The sequence below is a fragment of the Pygocentrus nattereri genome, chromosome 16, assembly GCF_015220715.1.
Source record: "Pygocentrus nattereri isolate fPygNat1 chromosome 16, fPygNat1.pri, whole genome shotgun sequence".
Taxonomy (NCBI): domain Eukaryota; kingdom Metazoa; phylum Chordata; class Actinopteri; order Characiformes; family Serrasalmidae; genus Pygocentrus; species Pygocentrus nattereri.
The window spans coordinates 39,245,590-39,261,837 of record NC_051226.1 but is presented as its reverse complement, the minus strand read 5'-3'; the positions used below and the strand labels follow the sequence as shown (position 1 = coordinate 39,261,837).

At 43.7% G+C, this 16,248-nt stretch overlaps 1 protein-coding gene across 1 annotated transcript; it reads right to left on the bottom strand.

The window, feature by feature from the left end:
* Positions 1-7,872: 7,872 nt before the first annotated feature.
* mrps2 (mitochondrial ribosomal protein S2) lies at positions 7,873-14,013 on the bottom strand. The gene is made up of 4 exons (XM_017722059.1): positions 13,956-14,013; positions 12,469-12,582; positions 10,228-10,357; positions 7,873-9,103 (listed from the first exon to the last, which is right to left on the bottom strand). The coding sequence occupies exons 1-4, from the start codon at positions 13,978-13,980 to the stop codon at positions 8,581-8,583; spliced, it is 792 nt and encodes a 263-aa protein (XP_017577548.1). The 5' UTR covers positions 13,981-14,013; the 3' UTR covers positions 7,873-8,580.
* Positions 14,014-16,248: the final 2,235 nt, after the last annotated feature.

Sequence of the window (16,248 nt, the reverse complement as noted above, 5' to 3'; positions counted from 1 at the left end):
GGGTCATGCAGAATTGAAAGGTGGATGGGAGCTTTGGGAAAAAAGTAAGGAAAAGCCCACTCTCTCTGTACTCTTCTTTTATCCTGCAGGCGAGGATGAAGACGGCGGTCCACTCATTACCCACCCCTGCAATGACGCAGTGCACTTTAGAAAAGCTCCTTCACAGACTGGACTCTCTGACACCATAGGTCACATCAAAAGCAAGTTCCTACACTCAGCCAGAAACGCAAAGGGCAGCGTCCCACGAAAGACCAACCCACATTTATGACCTTCTCTAAAACTACTTTGAAACAGTTGTAAGAGGTCCTGGGTGAAAAACTTCGCTCCAGGATTGCATGAAACTTTCCAAATGCTTTTCTACCATCATACACACTTGAGCCAGGTAATCCAAGGCTGGACTCGTCTGCAGCAGGTTGGTGTTTTGAGGGCTGGAATAAAACAGAAAACATGGGCTGGGGTTCCTCAAGGATCAATACTAGGGCCCTTGTTTTTCTTTCTTTTTTTTAAATCTAACCTAAAGAGACTAATGCTGGACTTATGTGTGTGAACGTATGAGAAGTTGTTAGTGGGAAATCACGATCTGTCGTTTTTCTAGTGTGTGCTTTGAGGTTTTGTGTTCAAAGGGGAATTCCACGATTATTTTTTCCCCAAATATCTGCATAAATCAACCTTTGCGATGCAGTTCAAAGTAGTTTGCTGTGAAAAGGTTCTTTGTAGAGATTTCTTTACAGTGGTGGAGATGGGAACCAGGGGTGGCCATGTCTAGAACACAAATATAGACCTTTTATTGGCAGTGAACCTACACGTGTCTTCTGAAATTTTATGTGTAATGTTGATTGTGGTAACATAGCGATAAACATAAATAAAATATATAGTTGTTTTGCTTTGAGATCTGCTGAATCTCTTCAGCATGAATCAATTAAACAATTTGTTTAAGGCCAAAATCTTCAAAACTCTCATAAAACAGCGTCTCAGTCATCAGGCAGTGAATTCAGAACCAGTTCATGTAGGAACTTTCTGTAGGAGCTTTTAGAGGGACGTCTGGTTCCCATCACCACCACTGTGAGGAGCTTTTAGAGGGAGACGTCTGGTTCCCATCACCACCACTGGGAACAGCTCTGACTCTCTGGAACGGAGCGTTTCACCCCAAACTGCTCTGAATGACATCTTCATTAAATTATGCAGAATTTTTGAAAAATCAGTGGAATTTGTCTAGAAGATGAGTGTAAAGTTTCTGCTGTGATAATTGAGACGGTGCTCTTTTCTCCATCTCCTGTTCCTCATTGTCTATTTTAACTCTATTTTAGAGCTTCTGCGAGAGCGAGTAGTGCACTCATGTAAACACTACGAGTGAAGAAATATGACGTCACAGCCACCAATCAGGGAGGTCCACACTAGCTGGCGTGAGAGAACGCCGACCGTATGTGTGTTTTTATGTAAGTCTAAATCGTTTTGTGTCGAGATCACCTGATAACGTGAGTGACCGAGTGGGAGTTCCATGCACCACACGTTCTCAGATCTCCCCCAGTGTCGCGTGGCCTCTGTAAAGGTTCTTGTACCTCGAGGAACGTTCTAATTACCCTCTGACGTGGAGCACAGCATGTGTTTTAGCTCAGAGACCTGTTCAAGGTACTTAAAGGAATAGTTCCCCCAATGTAGCTGATCAGCCAAGACATGTTTACGCCAGGACTTGGTTTGAAATGTCCTCGCCCACTTTGCACAAAAGGTCACTGGCTGGAGGAAGAGGTTGCCCCCAGCTAATCAGCTAGCCATGCAAAATCTTGTTTTTTTTGTTTTTTTAGACGTTGGAGCAAGTAAAGTGATGAGGTTTTATCAATAGTTTAGCTGTATAACAGATGCAGTACCCAAATCCCAGCAAACTGAATGTAGTGGTTAAGCATTTTAAAGTGGTTCGCTGTGACGAGCAGCTGTATCTGACGTTGTTTTCAGGTTTGAAAGGGGACGTCCATCAGATTTCAGTGATTCTGGGTAAGTTCTGCCCCTGAAGTCAACACATGTATTCACTCGGCCCCTCAGACCCTCAGAAGGTCAGCTAAGAAACTTCACCTGAGCTGATAAAGTAACAGAACAGCCCTTAAGGCGGCGTTGGAGATTCCCCCAAGGCTAAATGGACGAGGGCTTAAGACCTGTGTTGAAAAAGGTGGCTAGTTTTGTTGGGCCGCTGTTTGGCTGACCACTTCAAACTTGACTGGGGCAAAATCCGCTGCTAACAAATGTTCGTCCCCTTTAAAAAACCCTACACTACACCAATGAGGGTCCTTGGGCAAGACTCCTAACACCGCCTTGGCCTCCCTGTGTAAAATGATCAAACTGTAAGTCGCTCTGGAGAAGAGCGTCAGCCAAATGCCGTAAATGTAAATGTAAACCGTGGTGGGTTGCCAAGTAATGCCAAGTGAACTTGTGTGAGGTTTCATGACCTTTGACACAGGTTTGGCTGTAAGATTGGATTAAGGTGACCATTAGCCTCATATGGAGCTCCAGTGCAACACTAAGGAGGAAAACTTGGTCCCACTTTATATTAAGTGTCCCTTATAACTGTGTAGTTACATGTGAACAACATATGCAACAACAGTGTAACTACTAATGATTTAGCCAGTTACAGATAATTACAGTACTACACCTTATGTAATTACACACGTGTAGCAATTTCAGCTGTTATATAGGTACAGTGCAATTACAGTGTGGTTATTTGCAGAATGGCAACTAATGTGATGTGATTGGTTACCTTGTTATAACATAGTTATTCTGTAGTAATTATGTAAACCAAATGTAATATGTAAAAAACTTCTGTATCAAAAAGATGTGCTTGTGTAATTACACAGGCTGTACTGCTGTAATCCGTCTGTAACACTGAGCAAATCATCAGTAGTTACAGTGTTAAATATGTTATTGATGTGTAACTACACAGTTATTAGAGGCACCTAATAATATAAAGTGTGACGGAAAACTTCAGACATGTCTTGGCTGATGAACGCACTGGGAATTTGTGTATATCTGATTTATCCTCTCGCTTTTTCATAACACGCTCAATGTCTTGTTCATACTAAGGTACCTACTGTGACCTCTTGTTATCTGAGTATGTTCAGCTATCATTCTTGAGGTACTGCGGCGGTACCTCGGCTTTCCTGTTCCTTTTGTTTCACCATGGAAAGCAGCGCTGTTCATCGCTGTCCTCACGCATCCTCTACCAGGACCCTCCATCGCTCTGTTAGGAATAAACTGATCTGAACTGGACCCTGAAAGAGTCTGTGAGTCTTTCCAGAAAGTGGTTGTGGCATCTCATTATTTCAAGATGGGGGGGGGGGGGGCAGAAAAATCTCTTCTGAAGACATCATTATTAACTTCCAAAAAACTCAAAAAAAAGATTTACTTTTATTTCATTTCATGTTATAAATGCTTCAGTCGTGTAAACTGAGTGTAAATAAATACGAGACCCCAAGAGACTAGTAGTATAATCAGTATAATAACAATAGTGAAATTATATCACTTTGCATTGATGCTTCAGTATATTTGAAAAATACTATAATTATACCAAAAACTAGGAGTGCGTGAGAAAGTATCACGATATTTCAGAACATTTTCTTAATACACGATATCATCATCATCATCATCATCATCATTAACTGCTTAGTCCAGATTGGGTCGTGGTAGCAGTTGGGAGAGCAGAGAATCCCAGACAACACTGTTCCCTACAACATCCTCCAGCTCATTCCCAGGACCCCCAGCTGCTGCCAGGACCAACTTGGAGTTGTAATCCCTCCAGCAGTTCCTAGGACGACCCCGGTAGGCTGTGCCTGGTACACCCCCACTGGGAGGCCTCCAGGGGGCATCCGGATCAGATGCCCGAACCACCTCAGCTGGCTGCCCTCAATGCGGAGGAGTGGCGGCTCTAGTCCGAGCTCCTCACCCTATCGAATAGAGTGTAGTCATCAGCCTGTGAAGAGGCTCATTTCTGCTCCATGCATCACAATATTTGGATTTTCTGCGATAATTGTAAATGGACAAAAAGAACCAGAAGTGCCCCGTTTAAAAAAGCCACGATCAACAAACCAAAACAAATGCCCAGATTCATAAAACTAGACGGCAACAGAGCAACGCCACGCAAAAAGTGCGTAACTGTATTTTCATCCGTTTCCTAGACATGAGCCAATCAACATCCACATGTACATGAGCACATACGTGCCAAGTGAAGCTCCGGTTGGCTCCCAAAGTCACCAGAAACAAAGAAACAACAACAACCGAAATTCTCAGAAACAGCGACAAAGGAAAGTGCAGCAAATAATAATAAAATTAAATTGAAGTTTTAATTGTAGGAATTACAGTTTAGCATGTGAGATTTCACGTCTCACTGGTAAGAATGTAAACCTTTTTCCCATTTATTAAAATCACAGTATTACTACTGACATGACTTGAACGTCGGGATAAATCTGGGTGGCGCTTTACGAATGTGGTCCAGTGTTTCACTTAAAGAGCCAAATTCATTTAAACGAGACTAATTATGCTCATTAGAATGAATCATGCAGTTGGTCAGTCGTTACCATGACAATAAATAATGTCATATTGCCCACCCGGTCCACAAACGGTGTTGTTGGTCATCATGACAGTGAATGTAATGCCGTCCCATCACGACCTGCTACTCAGGGTCACAGGACTAGTGTCATTCCTCCAGGTGTGTGTTAGAGGACACAGCAATGATTCGGTCCACCCTGTGGACACCAACACGACCTGTCCAGGGTGTATCCTGCCTTCTGCCCGATGACTGCTGGGATAGGCTCCAGCACCCCACCCCACCCCCCCGACCCTGAGGGAGAAGCGGCTTAGAGAATGGATGGATGGATGGATGGATGGATGGATGGATGGATTTCACTAAAACAGCTCAGAAAACTTACGAGTTTATTGTTGGCCCATAGAACACTGACATTACTGCCACTTGCTCAGGAGCGCCCTCTACTGTCAGACACACCCAGGACACATTACTGAGTGGCAGCTCTCTGGCATGACTGCTGTGTGCTTGACCGCGTGAAGCGAGGTGGTCAGGGACGGCATGGGGTGTAAGCAGGCTCTATAGAGGCTTACCGCCTTGGACTGCTAGCTAAGCATCTCCTCTGTTACGGCTGTTTCACACATGTTCCCGCTTGGTTTGTTGGCAACGAGCTGCTTCCATTCTAACTCGGATGGATTTTCTCTCAACATTTTGGACTTAGTATCTCAAAATGACTCCTCTGAAAATTTAGATTACATAGCTCAAATGACTCTTCTCTGAATTGTGACCTAGAATGTCAAAATTTTGACTTATCTCAAAATCTGTAAAAAAAAATTGGACTTTGTAGCTCAGTTGAGTTTTCTCTCAAAATTTTGACTTAAAATTTTCTCTCAAAATTATTTCTCGTGCATATCTAACACTTCATACGGTGACATTAAAACGCAAAAAGAAAACAAATGACAGGAATAACAATATCATTCAGCATAACAATCCATTTCGTGGCTTCTCACAGTGCCATTATTTTCTCTTATGTCACAGTTCTTAATCCACACGTTACAAATATTTAAGCAAAAATGCCTCAATAACGTCAAACGCGGTGATAATTAGGCAGAAACGGGGGACTTTTATTATGAAAGTGAACAGGGCAGGGCAGGGCGTCTTTAGGTCGTTACTCGTTTTGACTAAACCAAGTGGCTTTAATGAGGATTTTATATTGAATTATTATTATTATTATTATCTTTAGACTAATTATTAGAACATATGGGCGAAGAAGAAAGATGTAAATAAAGTCGCTGTGTTATAAATATAATTATTATAATAAACCGCATATTAAACCGAATATTAACTCGCTCATATTATATCTATTAGGTCTGATTATATTTAGTGATATAATAATAATAATAATAAAGTGCTTGATAAATATGAATAAACCGTGAAACGCAGTTCTTACCGTCGGGTCAACGCTACGGCAGCCTGCCGGGTCCAGCCAGGCACGTCAATGGCTCCGCCACCTTAGGGCGGTCAACCTCGCTGCGGGACAGCACTGAGTGCCGTTACAGAGCGGCAGTTTAATAAAGATACTGTCCAGAATTCCACTATTTCAGGAATATCGCTCTCAGAAAGTGGGATAGGATTATATAACAGAGGGAACGCAGTGATCCAGGCTCATGTCTGTGTGGTGTTTGTGTGTAGATGTGGTCGTGTGGTTGGTGAAGCTCAGAGAACCTGCTGATGTGGTTGGTGAAGCTCAGAGAACCTGCTGATGTGGTTGGTGAAGCCCAGAGAACCTGCTGATGTGGTTGGTGAAGCTCAGAGAACCTGCTGATGTGGTTGGTGAAGCCCAGAGAACCTGCTGATGTGGTTGGTGAAGCCCAGAGAACCTGCTGATGTGGTTGGTGAAGCTCAGAGAACCTGCTGATGTGGTTGGTGAAGCTCAGAGAACCTGCTGATGTGGTTGGTGAAGCTCAGAGAACCTGCTGATGTGGCTGTTTATCCTCTGGTTTTATATTAAGCTGCTTTCATTTAATCATCTGTTTGGGGGTCTGAACTTTATGTAGGAGCTATTTATTCACAGTGATGGTTAAAGCTTTGTAGCGGTCAGTTAAATCGTTCCTTAATCCGTGTAGATGTTCATCATGGAATGACTTTAGCACCTTCTTACACGAAGCTGAAGTCAGACTCTTATTCAGCAGGTTCCTGTTCGAGTTTTCACGTTCCACCTTAAATGCTGCAGCTTCAGGCACCAGAAAGTAACTGCTGCACCATTTAAGGTGGAACGGGAAGACGAAGCCGCTTTAGCTCCGTCCTTCTGACCGTGTTTAGGGGGTTTATTGTGTGTTTCTGTGTATTAATATTATAAGTGACTCACTCACTGATGGATTCGCTGAGGTGTGTTTCTCACTCGTCTATAATTATGTACATTCCCTGCTACAAAACCCACATATGCTGAGTTTTAGATGCTGTTTAAATGAAATACTGTGTGATCTCAAGATGAACTAAGGCGTGCTGATTTAGCTAGCACCGTTATGAGTGGTCCAAATAAGAAACGAGTTACGGGGCTCCATCATAATCCATTTATTACCCTCATGAAGTCACACTGATCATAAATATGTTGTGTATTAGCCTCCAACGTTGGTCTCCAACACTGGTCCTGGAGAGCTTCCTTCCCACATTACGTGCCAACCTGTATCCCGTAAGCTGCCCCCCCCCCCAACTCTTATACATCTGATCCAGCCAATCAGGGACATTGAAAGAGGTTGATTAGCTGGGATAGGTGTGGCTGGATCTAGGCTCTGCAGGTAGGTGGCTCTGTAGGACTTGGGTGCTTCATACCTGTGACAGTACATCTCAAGAAGTCAGTCCCTATGTGTAGGGTAGTGTTGTCCTGCATAGAGATAAACAGAGCAGGCAGGTCAGTCTATGGCCGAACCACAGCTGTTCTGAGGTCATCTGAGAACCAATCACTGCTGATTGCGTTGTCTCGTTATAACATGCTTCAAAAACATACAGCAATCTCAGCGACCTCATGCTAGTTATGGACAATGAGCCGAAGGCTTGAGGCAATTGTAGCTAGTAAAGAAGCAGTAACTGGAGGGCTGAGAAAATAAGGCAGATCTTGTGTTGGACATTAAGTAATGACTTAATAGGCCATAACAGAGCGACAGCGCCCAAAAAAACAATTTAATTAATATCATTATCTTTAAAAAATCCTGCTTAATTAGATGTTATTTTCCCATTTGGGTGGGCCTGCAAGGGCTCCGCCCCTGAGCGGCTACCGCATTATCAAATCGGCGCCCTTTCCACCCCTCGTCATACGCCAGTTACGGCTGTGTGCACATTCACGGCTCATAAAACACACGATTACCACATTATGACTGAACCCCTCTTTAATTTAGCACACTTCACACAGAGAAGCTCATCGTCATAAAGAACACACAGGTACTGCATCACTACTAGTCCTCCGACGTCCCGTCAATCCAGGTCTTCATGTCTACGGGGGAAACCGTAAACAAAACTGTTCCAAACCAGATGTTTTCATCCTGTTTTACATCTGAAGTGAAATGCTGCAAAACTGTTCACAGTGGAGACGATAGGAACCAAATGCTGCCTGGTGTCTGAGACGCGGATTTACAGTCGTTTTGAGAAGGTTGAGACGATAGGATTTGAGAAGGTTGCAGGGTCCCAATGGGCTTTCCCCACTATTTTAGCATCACCATTCCATATAAAGCTCAGAAGACACGTGTGGGGTCACTGGTGGTTTTGGATTGTAAATAAAATCGTAATATCTGTGTTACAGAAGTCGCGTCATCACCACTGTAAACAGTCGCTTGGACAAATCACAACAGAGTTACGCAGAAGATCTGAGAAACCGGTGGACGTCTCCTTTAAGAAGTCCTTAATTAGCCAACAGGAGATTTGAGTTGGAGGTGAAACCTCCGAAAAGAGGGTTGGTGACCACTGCTGCCTTTTGGACCATCAGGTTAAGAGCAAAAGACTGTGATGGAGAACCTCTGGCCAAAATGATGACCTCCCTGCTCCTCTGCACCCCCCTCTGTCCACCCTCCTATCGATCACTCTCATATCCCCTTGAGCAGCTCCATCCGTTTCCTCTTGTCCTTCGCCCTGTTGATGGTCATCTTGAGGAGCCGACAGTACAGTTCCATGGCGACGGGTGTGTCATCGTTGCCAGGCACCGGGTACGTAACTAAGCTCGGGTTGCAGTTGGAGTCCACGATCCCGACGGTGGGGATGTTCATTTTGGCGGCGTCTCGGATGCCCACGTGCGTCTGGAAGACGTTGTTGAGCGTGGAGAGGAAGACGATGAGGTCGGGCAGGCGCACTCCCGGCCCGTACTGCACGGGGGCGTTAGTGAGCAGCCCGCCCTGCCAGTAGCGCGTGTGCGCGTACTCTCCGCACTCCTGCGCCGTCCTCTCCACCAGGTGAGCGAACTGACGTCTGCGGCTCACGAACAACACGATTCCCCCGCGGTACGCCACGTGTGCCGTGAAGTTCAGCGCCCTCTGCAGGTGGTCGGCTGTCTGCTCCAGGTCAATAATGTCGACATCCAGGCGACTCCCAAACAGATACGGCTCCATCAGCCTGAGGCAGGGAGTCAGGAAGGCAGAGTCAGGAGACGGTTAGCGAGTATTAATGACGGGTTTTGTCAACATCATATTGATATTTCTCTTATTAGTCCTGCTTAGAGAGGGTGTCCTTAATTTATTACTGTACCCCCTCAAAAAACCCAAAATTTGATTAGATGTAACAGCGGACTTTCCTCGGCTGTAGAATCAAAACTCATTTTTCAAAATTTTGGCATAATTGAATAGTTAAGATGTAAACAAAGTTCATTCAGAGTCTTAGAGACAGAATGGTTCACAGTGGTGGTGATGGGAACCGGACGTCTGTTAAGCTTCTGAAAGCTTCCACAAAACTATTACACAACTTGGTTACAAATATTCTGCCTGATATCTGAGACACTGCTGTTTGACAGTTTAGAGACGAGCCTTTTGCCTTAAATATGTATTTTCAAAATGCATTCAGGGCAAGGAAGTACATGAAAGATGACCTTTTTGTGTTTAATAGTATTTTATCATTATGAATATTACATGTAAAATCTCAGATTCGACGTCTGCATTTGTGCTGTAGACAGTAAGTGGGTTTATCTGCGGTTAATAACTGATAACTGCAGAAAATCTGATGTTTTCAGGAATCCAATCAATGTTTACATGCACTTGATAATCAGATAATGTGATTTGAAAACGGCCAATAAACTTTCTGTCTCACCACTTTACCTGAAAATATGTAAAGACATCTGAAGATGTATCATCTAAAAGATGAAGAATTCTAAAACCTTTAAACTGGTCCAGCATGTATTTGGCTTCGGCGATGCAGCTCGCTTATTTCCAGTGCCGCGGTCGGTTTTCGCTCATGCTCAGACTGAGAAATCCGCCAGAAATCAGAGTAAGAGCCTCCAGCACTGAGAAATCTGATTACTGAGCTAAACCCCAGCCTCTTTATCAGATTTCTCCATCAGAGTTTGGTGTTTACATGACCATTTCAATACTCAGATAACTGCAGAAACCCGATTATGATCAGATCGGATCGGATGAGTGCGTGTAAACGCACTCACTGCGCCTCCCTACATACTCAGAATGGATTTACACCATTTGACCGCATCTGCTGATCTTTAGAGCTGCTCTATCGCTCTGTGCAGCGCCTACCTGTGCCTGCAGCCTTTCTTATGTCCAAGGTGCACTCGGGCCTCAAACAGGTCCTTTACGGTGAACAGCTCCGACAGGCGGAAGTAGTCAGGCTGGGTCAGAGGAACGTTCAGGATCTTTTCATTCACACCTGCATGCAAAACACCGGACACACAACAGCAGAGGGAAGACCAGACGAGAGGGTGAGGTCACAGGTTCACGTCCTCACACAAAACTACATCTATTCATCTCAAAGGCCTCGTTCACACCTGGCACTGAGACGCATCCTGGGGGAGTTCATCATAATAAGCAGCATCAAGTACAACTGTAAAGTCCTGTTTACTGGATTTAGAGTGATACACTATATGAAATATTGAATAAAAATCACTGTATCCAGAGTTTCTGATAGCAGTTTTTAAATTCAGCACTACTGGTTCTACCTGGTCAGATATCTGAAAAAAAAAAAACAGATATCATGACAAGTTGTGTATTGAGAACACTTTACATAATGCCCACCTCTTTATATCATCTTAAATACATACACACTATATTTCCAAAAGTATTCCCTCCCCCATCCAAATCACTGAGTTCAGGTGTTCCAGTCACTTCCATGGCCACAGGTGTATAAAGCCGAGCCCCTCGGCCTGCAGACTGCTTCTACAGACATTAGTGAAAGAATGGGTCGCTCTCAGGAGCTCAGTGAATTCCAGCGTGGTGCCGTGATCGGACGCCACCTGTGCAGCAAGTCCAGTCGTGAAATTTCCTCCCTACTAAATATTCCACAGTCCACTGTCAGTGGGATTATAACAAAGTGGAAGCGATTGGGAACGACAGCAGCTCAGCCACGAAGTGGTCGGCCACGTAAAATGACAGAGCGGTCAGTGGATGCTGAGGGGCATAGTGCGCAGAGGTCACCAACTTTCTGCAGAGTCCATCACTACAGACCTCCAAACTTCATGTGGCCTTCAGATCAGCTCAAGAACAGCGTAGAGAGCTTCATGGAATGGGTTTCCATGGCCGAGCAGCTGCATCCAAGCCTTACATCACCAAGCGCAGTACAAAGCCCCTTAGTTCCAGTGAAAGGAGCTCTTAAAGCTTCAGCTCCAAGAGATTTTGGACAATTTCACGCTCCCAACTTTGTGGGAACAGTTTGGGGACGGCCCCTTCCTGCTCCAACATGACTGCACACCAGTGCACAAAGCAGGTCCATAAAGACACGGATGATCCAGTTTGGTGTGGAAGAACTTGACTGGACTGCACAGAGTCCTGACCTCAACCTGACAGAACACCTTTGGGATGAATTAGAGCGGAGACTGTGAGCCAGGCCTTCTCATCCAACATCAGTGTCTGACCTCACAAATGTGCTTCTGGACGGTCAGAAATTCCCATAAACACTCCTAACCCTTGTGGAAAGCCTTCCCAGAAGAGCTGAAGCTGTTATAGCTGCAAAGGGTGGGCCGACATCATATTAAACCCTATGGATTAAGAACGGGATGTCACTCAAGTTCATATGCGTGAGAAGCAAGACGACAGAATACTTTTGGGAATATAGTGCATATCGCTGTTGTCTGAACATTGTTTATTACATAATCTGAAAATACCTGTCGATCTTGACATTGTGTGTAAATTTCACGATGAAGGGACTAAACAAAATGACCCAAAATTACTAGGAAAAAACTCTGGTTCCATTGACTTATGATAAAAGCAAACTATGTTTTTTCCTTCTCCTGTAAAGTTACCATTAAATATGTATTACAATCCATTACAATAATGCAAATTCTTCACTCAGCTTCTCTTTGGGAATCACTATATTATGTGAGCTCCAAGCTAACTGAGGTGCACTTTCACTTCTTCACACTGGATTCAATACTAATTACAGCAACTCTACATAAACAAGGATATTTGTAGCTGACAAGAAAATTTGCAATTTTTTAGAAAATTTTCCAATTTAAAGCCTCACTCTCAATATCTGCAGAGCTGGTCAGCTCAGAGCGAGGACTCTTCTGCAGGGTATGTTTAGTAGGTTCTCATACACTTTACTTCAGGTACATTCAGTTTGGGACTGCAAACCTAAGTTATGTGCACTCACTGCAGTCCCAGGTTGCAAATCCTGGTGGGAAATTACAACAAAAGGCACAATCATTCATTTTATTCCACATTAGATGCTTTTATCAGGTACCTGAAGTCTGTAAGAGAACAAAGATGAGCTACGTTCATGAAATAACAGATCAGAGAGTCTAGACAAGGTTTCATCAGTCGTACCTGCGTCCACGCTGGGGGCCGCAGGTCTGGCAGCTGCAGCGGCACTAGAGAATGTGTGGCCATTGCAGGACAGAGCAGCTCCAACCACACCAGGACTTCGGAGACTGTGGATCGCTGACATGTTAAAACAAAAAGAGACAAAGGAAAGTATGTTACTGAAACACAGCGGACATGACTGATGAGGGCTTTGCAATGTCCAGAAGAAATAAAATGACCCATCAGAGTTAAGTGACCATTTAGAAGAGTCCATAAGTCGGCATCCAAGATTTTTTCTTAAGTCAAAAGTGTGATGAATTATTATAGATCTTTAAAAATCTTCGCAAAATTAAACAATTAAACGATGTAAACTGAGCGGTTTGGTGTGAAACGCTCTGTTCTAGATAAACGTTCCGAGTCAGAGATGCTCACAGTGGTGGTGATGGGAACCAGACCTCCCTCTAAAAGCTCCTACAGAAAGTTCCTACATGAACTGGTTCTGAATTCACTGCCTGATGACTGAGACGCTGTTTTATGAGAGTTTAGAGAACTTCAACTCCATTCATGGTGGAGGGAGACATGCAGGGCGCTGTGCGGCAAAATAGTCCCCAAAGAAAACTCATTATTCCAGATTTTCCACTGTTTTCCATCATCAACATTCCATATAAGCTCAGAAGACTCGTGTAGGTTCTCTGGTGGTTCTGGATGGTAAATAAAGTGTCTATATCTGTGTTGTAGTCATGGCGACGCCTGGTTCCCATCACCACCACTGTAAAGACGTCTGAACCACTTCACACCAAACCCTCTGGATCTCTGATTACACCTCTCACTCTGAGTTATGGCAGAAAAATCAGTAGAACTCCCCTTTTACACATTTTATCCATCTTTGCTGCACTAAAAGTTTCTACTCTTCTGGAAAGTCTTTGCACAAGAAGTTGGAACATTGCTGTGAGCATCTGACTGCCTTCAGCCTCAAGAGCATTAGTGAGGTCAGGGACTGATGTTAAATGATTCCAAAGGTGCTGGACAGAGATCCATCACTCCAGTGAACACAGGGCTTTATACCCCTCTAGATCACGCTTGGCTTTGGGCATGGTGACCTTATAATATGCAAATAGCAGCAACAACAACAACAACAACAACAATAATAATAATAATAATAATACTATATTGGGGTAATAGAAACTATTCCAAGAGCTATTTACGTAAATTTGTGGAACATAATGACCAAACATCTTAATTTGGCTTATTCCCCAACTTCTTATTCGAATTTCCCGTTCCACCTTAAATGGGCACCACTTCCATTCTGCCGCCTGTCAGGCATGACTGCAGCTACTGCACCATTTAAGGTGGAACGGAGAGTTCGAACACGCAGTGATCTTGAGCGTCATCAAGCCAACACAGCTTCGCTACGAGCTCAATGAACGTGCTTTATCGCACAGAACAAGTCGATAAAACTCCGCTCAGAGGCGCATTTTATCAAAGAACCGCGCTCATTACAAACAGTTCACCTTTCATCAGTACCCTCGCTGCCATGCTCCCGGTCTCCTTCCTCGGAATGTTAGACGATTGGACTTCTGGGTAATGTAGTATATGAGCAGTGTAATCCCAAACAGAGGCAGCGTGAAAAGCCACTCAGTGGACTACAAGAACCACAAACACGGCAACTCATTCAAAAACATCACGCTTTATTGTTCACAAAACGTTCTTAACAGCGTTTCTTGCGTAATTTTTAAAATATTGACTAAATATCAGCGCACGTCACGCAAAAGGGTGGATGAACATGAACAGCGCAGAAAAGCTGCACAACTGCACAAAATAAGGATAAAGTGTACAATAATTACAATAAGTACAATTTCAACCCACAACCTCAGTTTCAGTTTCGAAACAGGAAAAAATGAACAAGCAAACAAATAAAATAAATAAATAAATGAATGAATCACAAAAGAACATGAAACGCTCAAAAGGCAAGACTGCCGAACACTGCAAATTCATGGAGTGCGAAACCACAAGCATCCACCCACCCATGAACTACGCCAACAAATCCTCACCATTTCTGTGGAATTAAACAGTAAAGAGCGGTTTGGTGTGAAACGCTTTGTTCTAGATAAACTGAGTCAGAACCGTTCACAGTGGTGATGATGGGAACCAGACGTCCCTCTAAAAGCTCCTACAGAAAGTTCCTACATGAGTTTTCCATCATCGACATTCCATATAAGCTCAGAAGACTCATGTAGGTTCTCTGGAGGTTCTGGAAGGTAAATAAAGTGTCTATATCTGTGTTGTAGTCATGGCGACGCCTGGTTCCCATCACCACCACTGTAAAGACGTCTGAACCGTTTCACACCAAACCGATCAGAACCTCTGATTACATCACACACGGAATTGCACAAAACCTTTGAAAAACTGGGTGGACTTCCTCTTTAATCAGACCTTGAATAAATAGAGATGGGGGCTGGGGGTCTGCGGGCATCTGGGCAAGCTGACCGCAAACTGCAGCTTCCTTTTCACCGCTTTCATCATTCTGCTCCCCTGTAACTACAGAGCACACAGAGACAGACTCAACAGCGGTTCTCCAGCAAACTCAGTGTTCCACCCCTGTGCGTTCCACTGCTAGGGGACGGTAGTGTTCTCGTCCTCATTTACGCTGTTCTAGAATGTTCTCACCTCATCTCACACTGTTCTAGATTGTTCTCACCCCATCTCACACTGTTCTAGAATGTTCTCACCCCATCTCACGCTGTTCTAGAATGTTCTCTGTTCTCTATTAGCCAACATCTACAATAATTTTATAGTAATTTGTATAAATACAAATATAAAAAAAAACCTTTAAACTTGGAGACACGATGATGTTCTGCCATCATTCCTCTCTTCCATATCTATATTCAGCAGTGGAGGAGGTTCCTCTGCACTTTATTTACACTGAAAGAGGAACCACACCAATTTTTCAAAATTCCTTCATAATTCAATCATTGAGATGTAAACATTCAGAGGGTTTGGTGTGAAACGGTTCAGACGTCTTTACAGTGGTGGTGATGGGAACCAGGCGTCGCCATGACTACAACACAGATATAGACACTTTATTTACCATCCAGAACCACCAGAGAACCTACACGAGTCTTCTGAGCTTATATGGAATGCTGATGATGGAAAACAGTGGAAAATCTGGAATAATGAGTTTTCTTTGGGGACTATTTTTCCGCACGGCGCCCTGCATGTCTCCCTCCACCATGAATGGAGTTGAAGTTCTCTAAACTCTCATAAAACAGCGTCTCAGTCATCAGGCAGTGAATTCAGAACCAGTTCATGTAGGAACTTTCTGTAGGAGCTTTTAGAGGGACGTCTGGTTCCCATCACCACCACTGAGAGGAGCTTTTAGAGGGACGTCTGGTTCCCATCACCACCACTGTGAGGAGCTTTTAGAGGGACGTCTGGTTCCCATCACCACCACTGTGAGGAGCTTTTAGAGGGGACGTCTGGTTCCCATCACCAGTTCTGACTGTGAGCGTTTCTCTGTTTACATCTCGACCAATGAATTACGCAGAAAATTTGAAACGTTGATTCCCCTTTATACAACATTCTAAACTATAAGTTATATTTTTAGAAATAATATAAAAAACATCCATTTAAATAATGTAATTTATTTAAAATATATGCAAAAAGAGAAATTTTATTTTTGAGTATTTTTTAAGTATTTTGGGAACAAGAAGGACAAAAGATCTCCTTAAAGCTTTTCTTGATATCAGGTTTGTTGAATGTTGCACAGCTTTCTGAGAATCGTCTGCAGCCCTGCTCATCACTCTG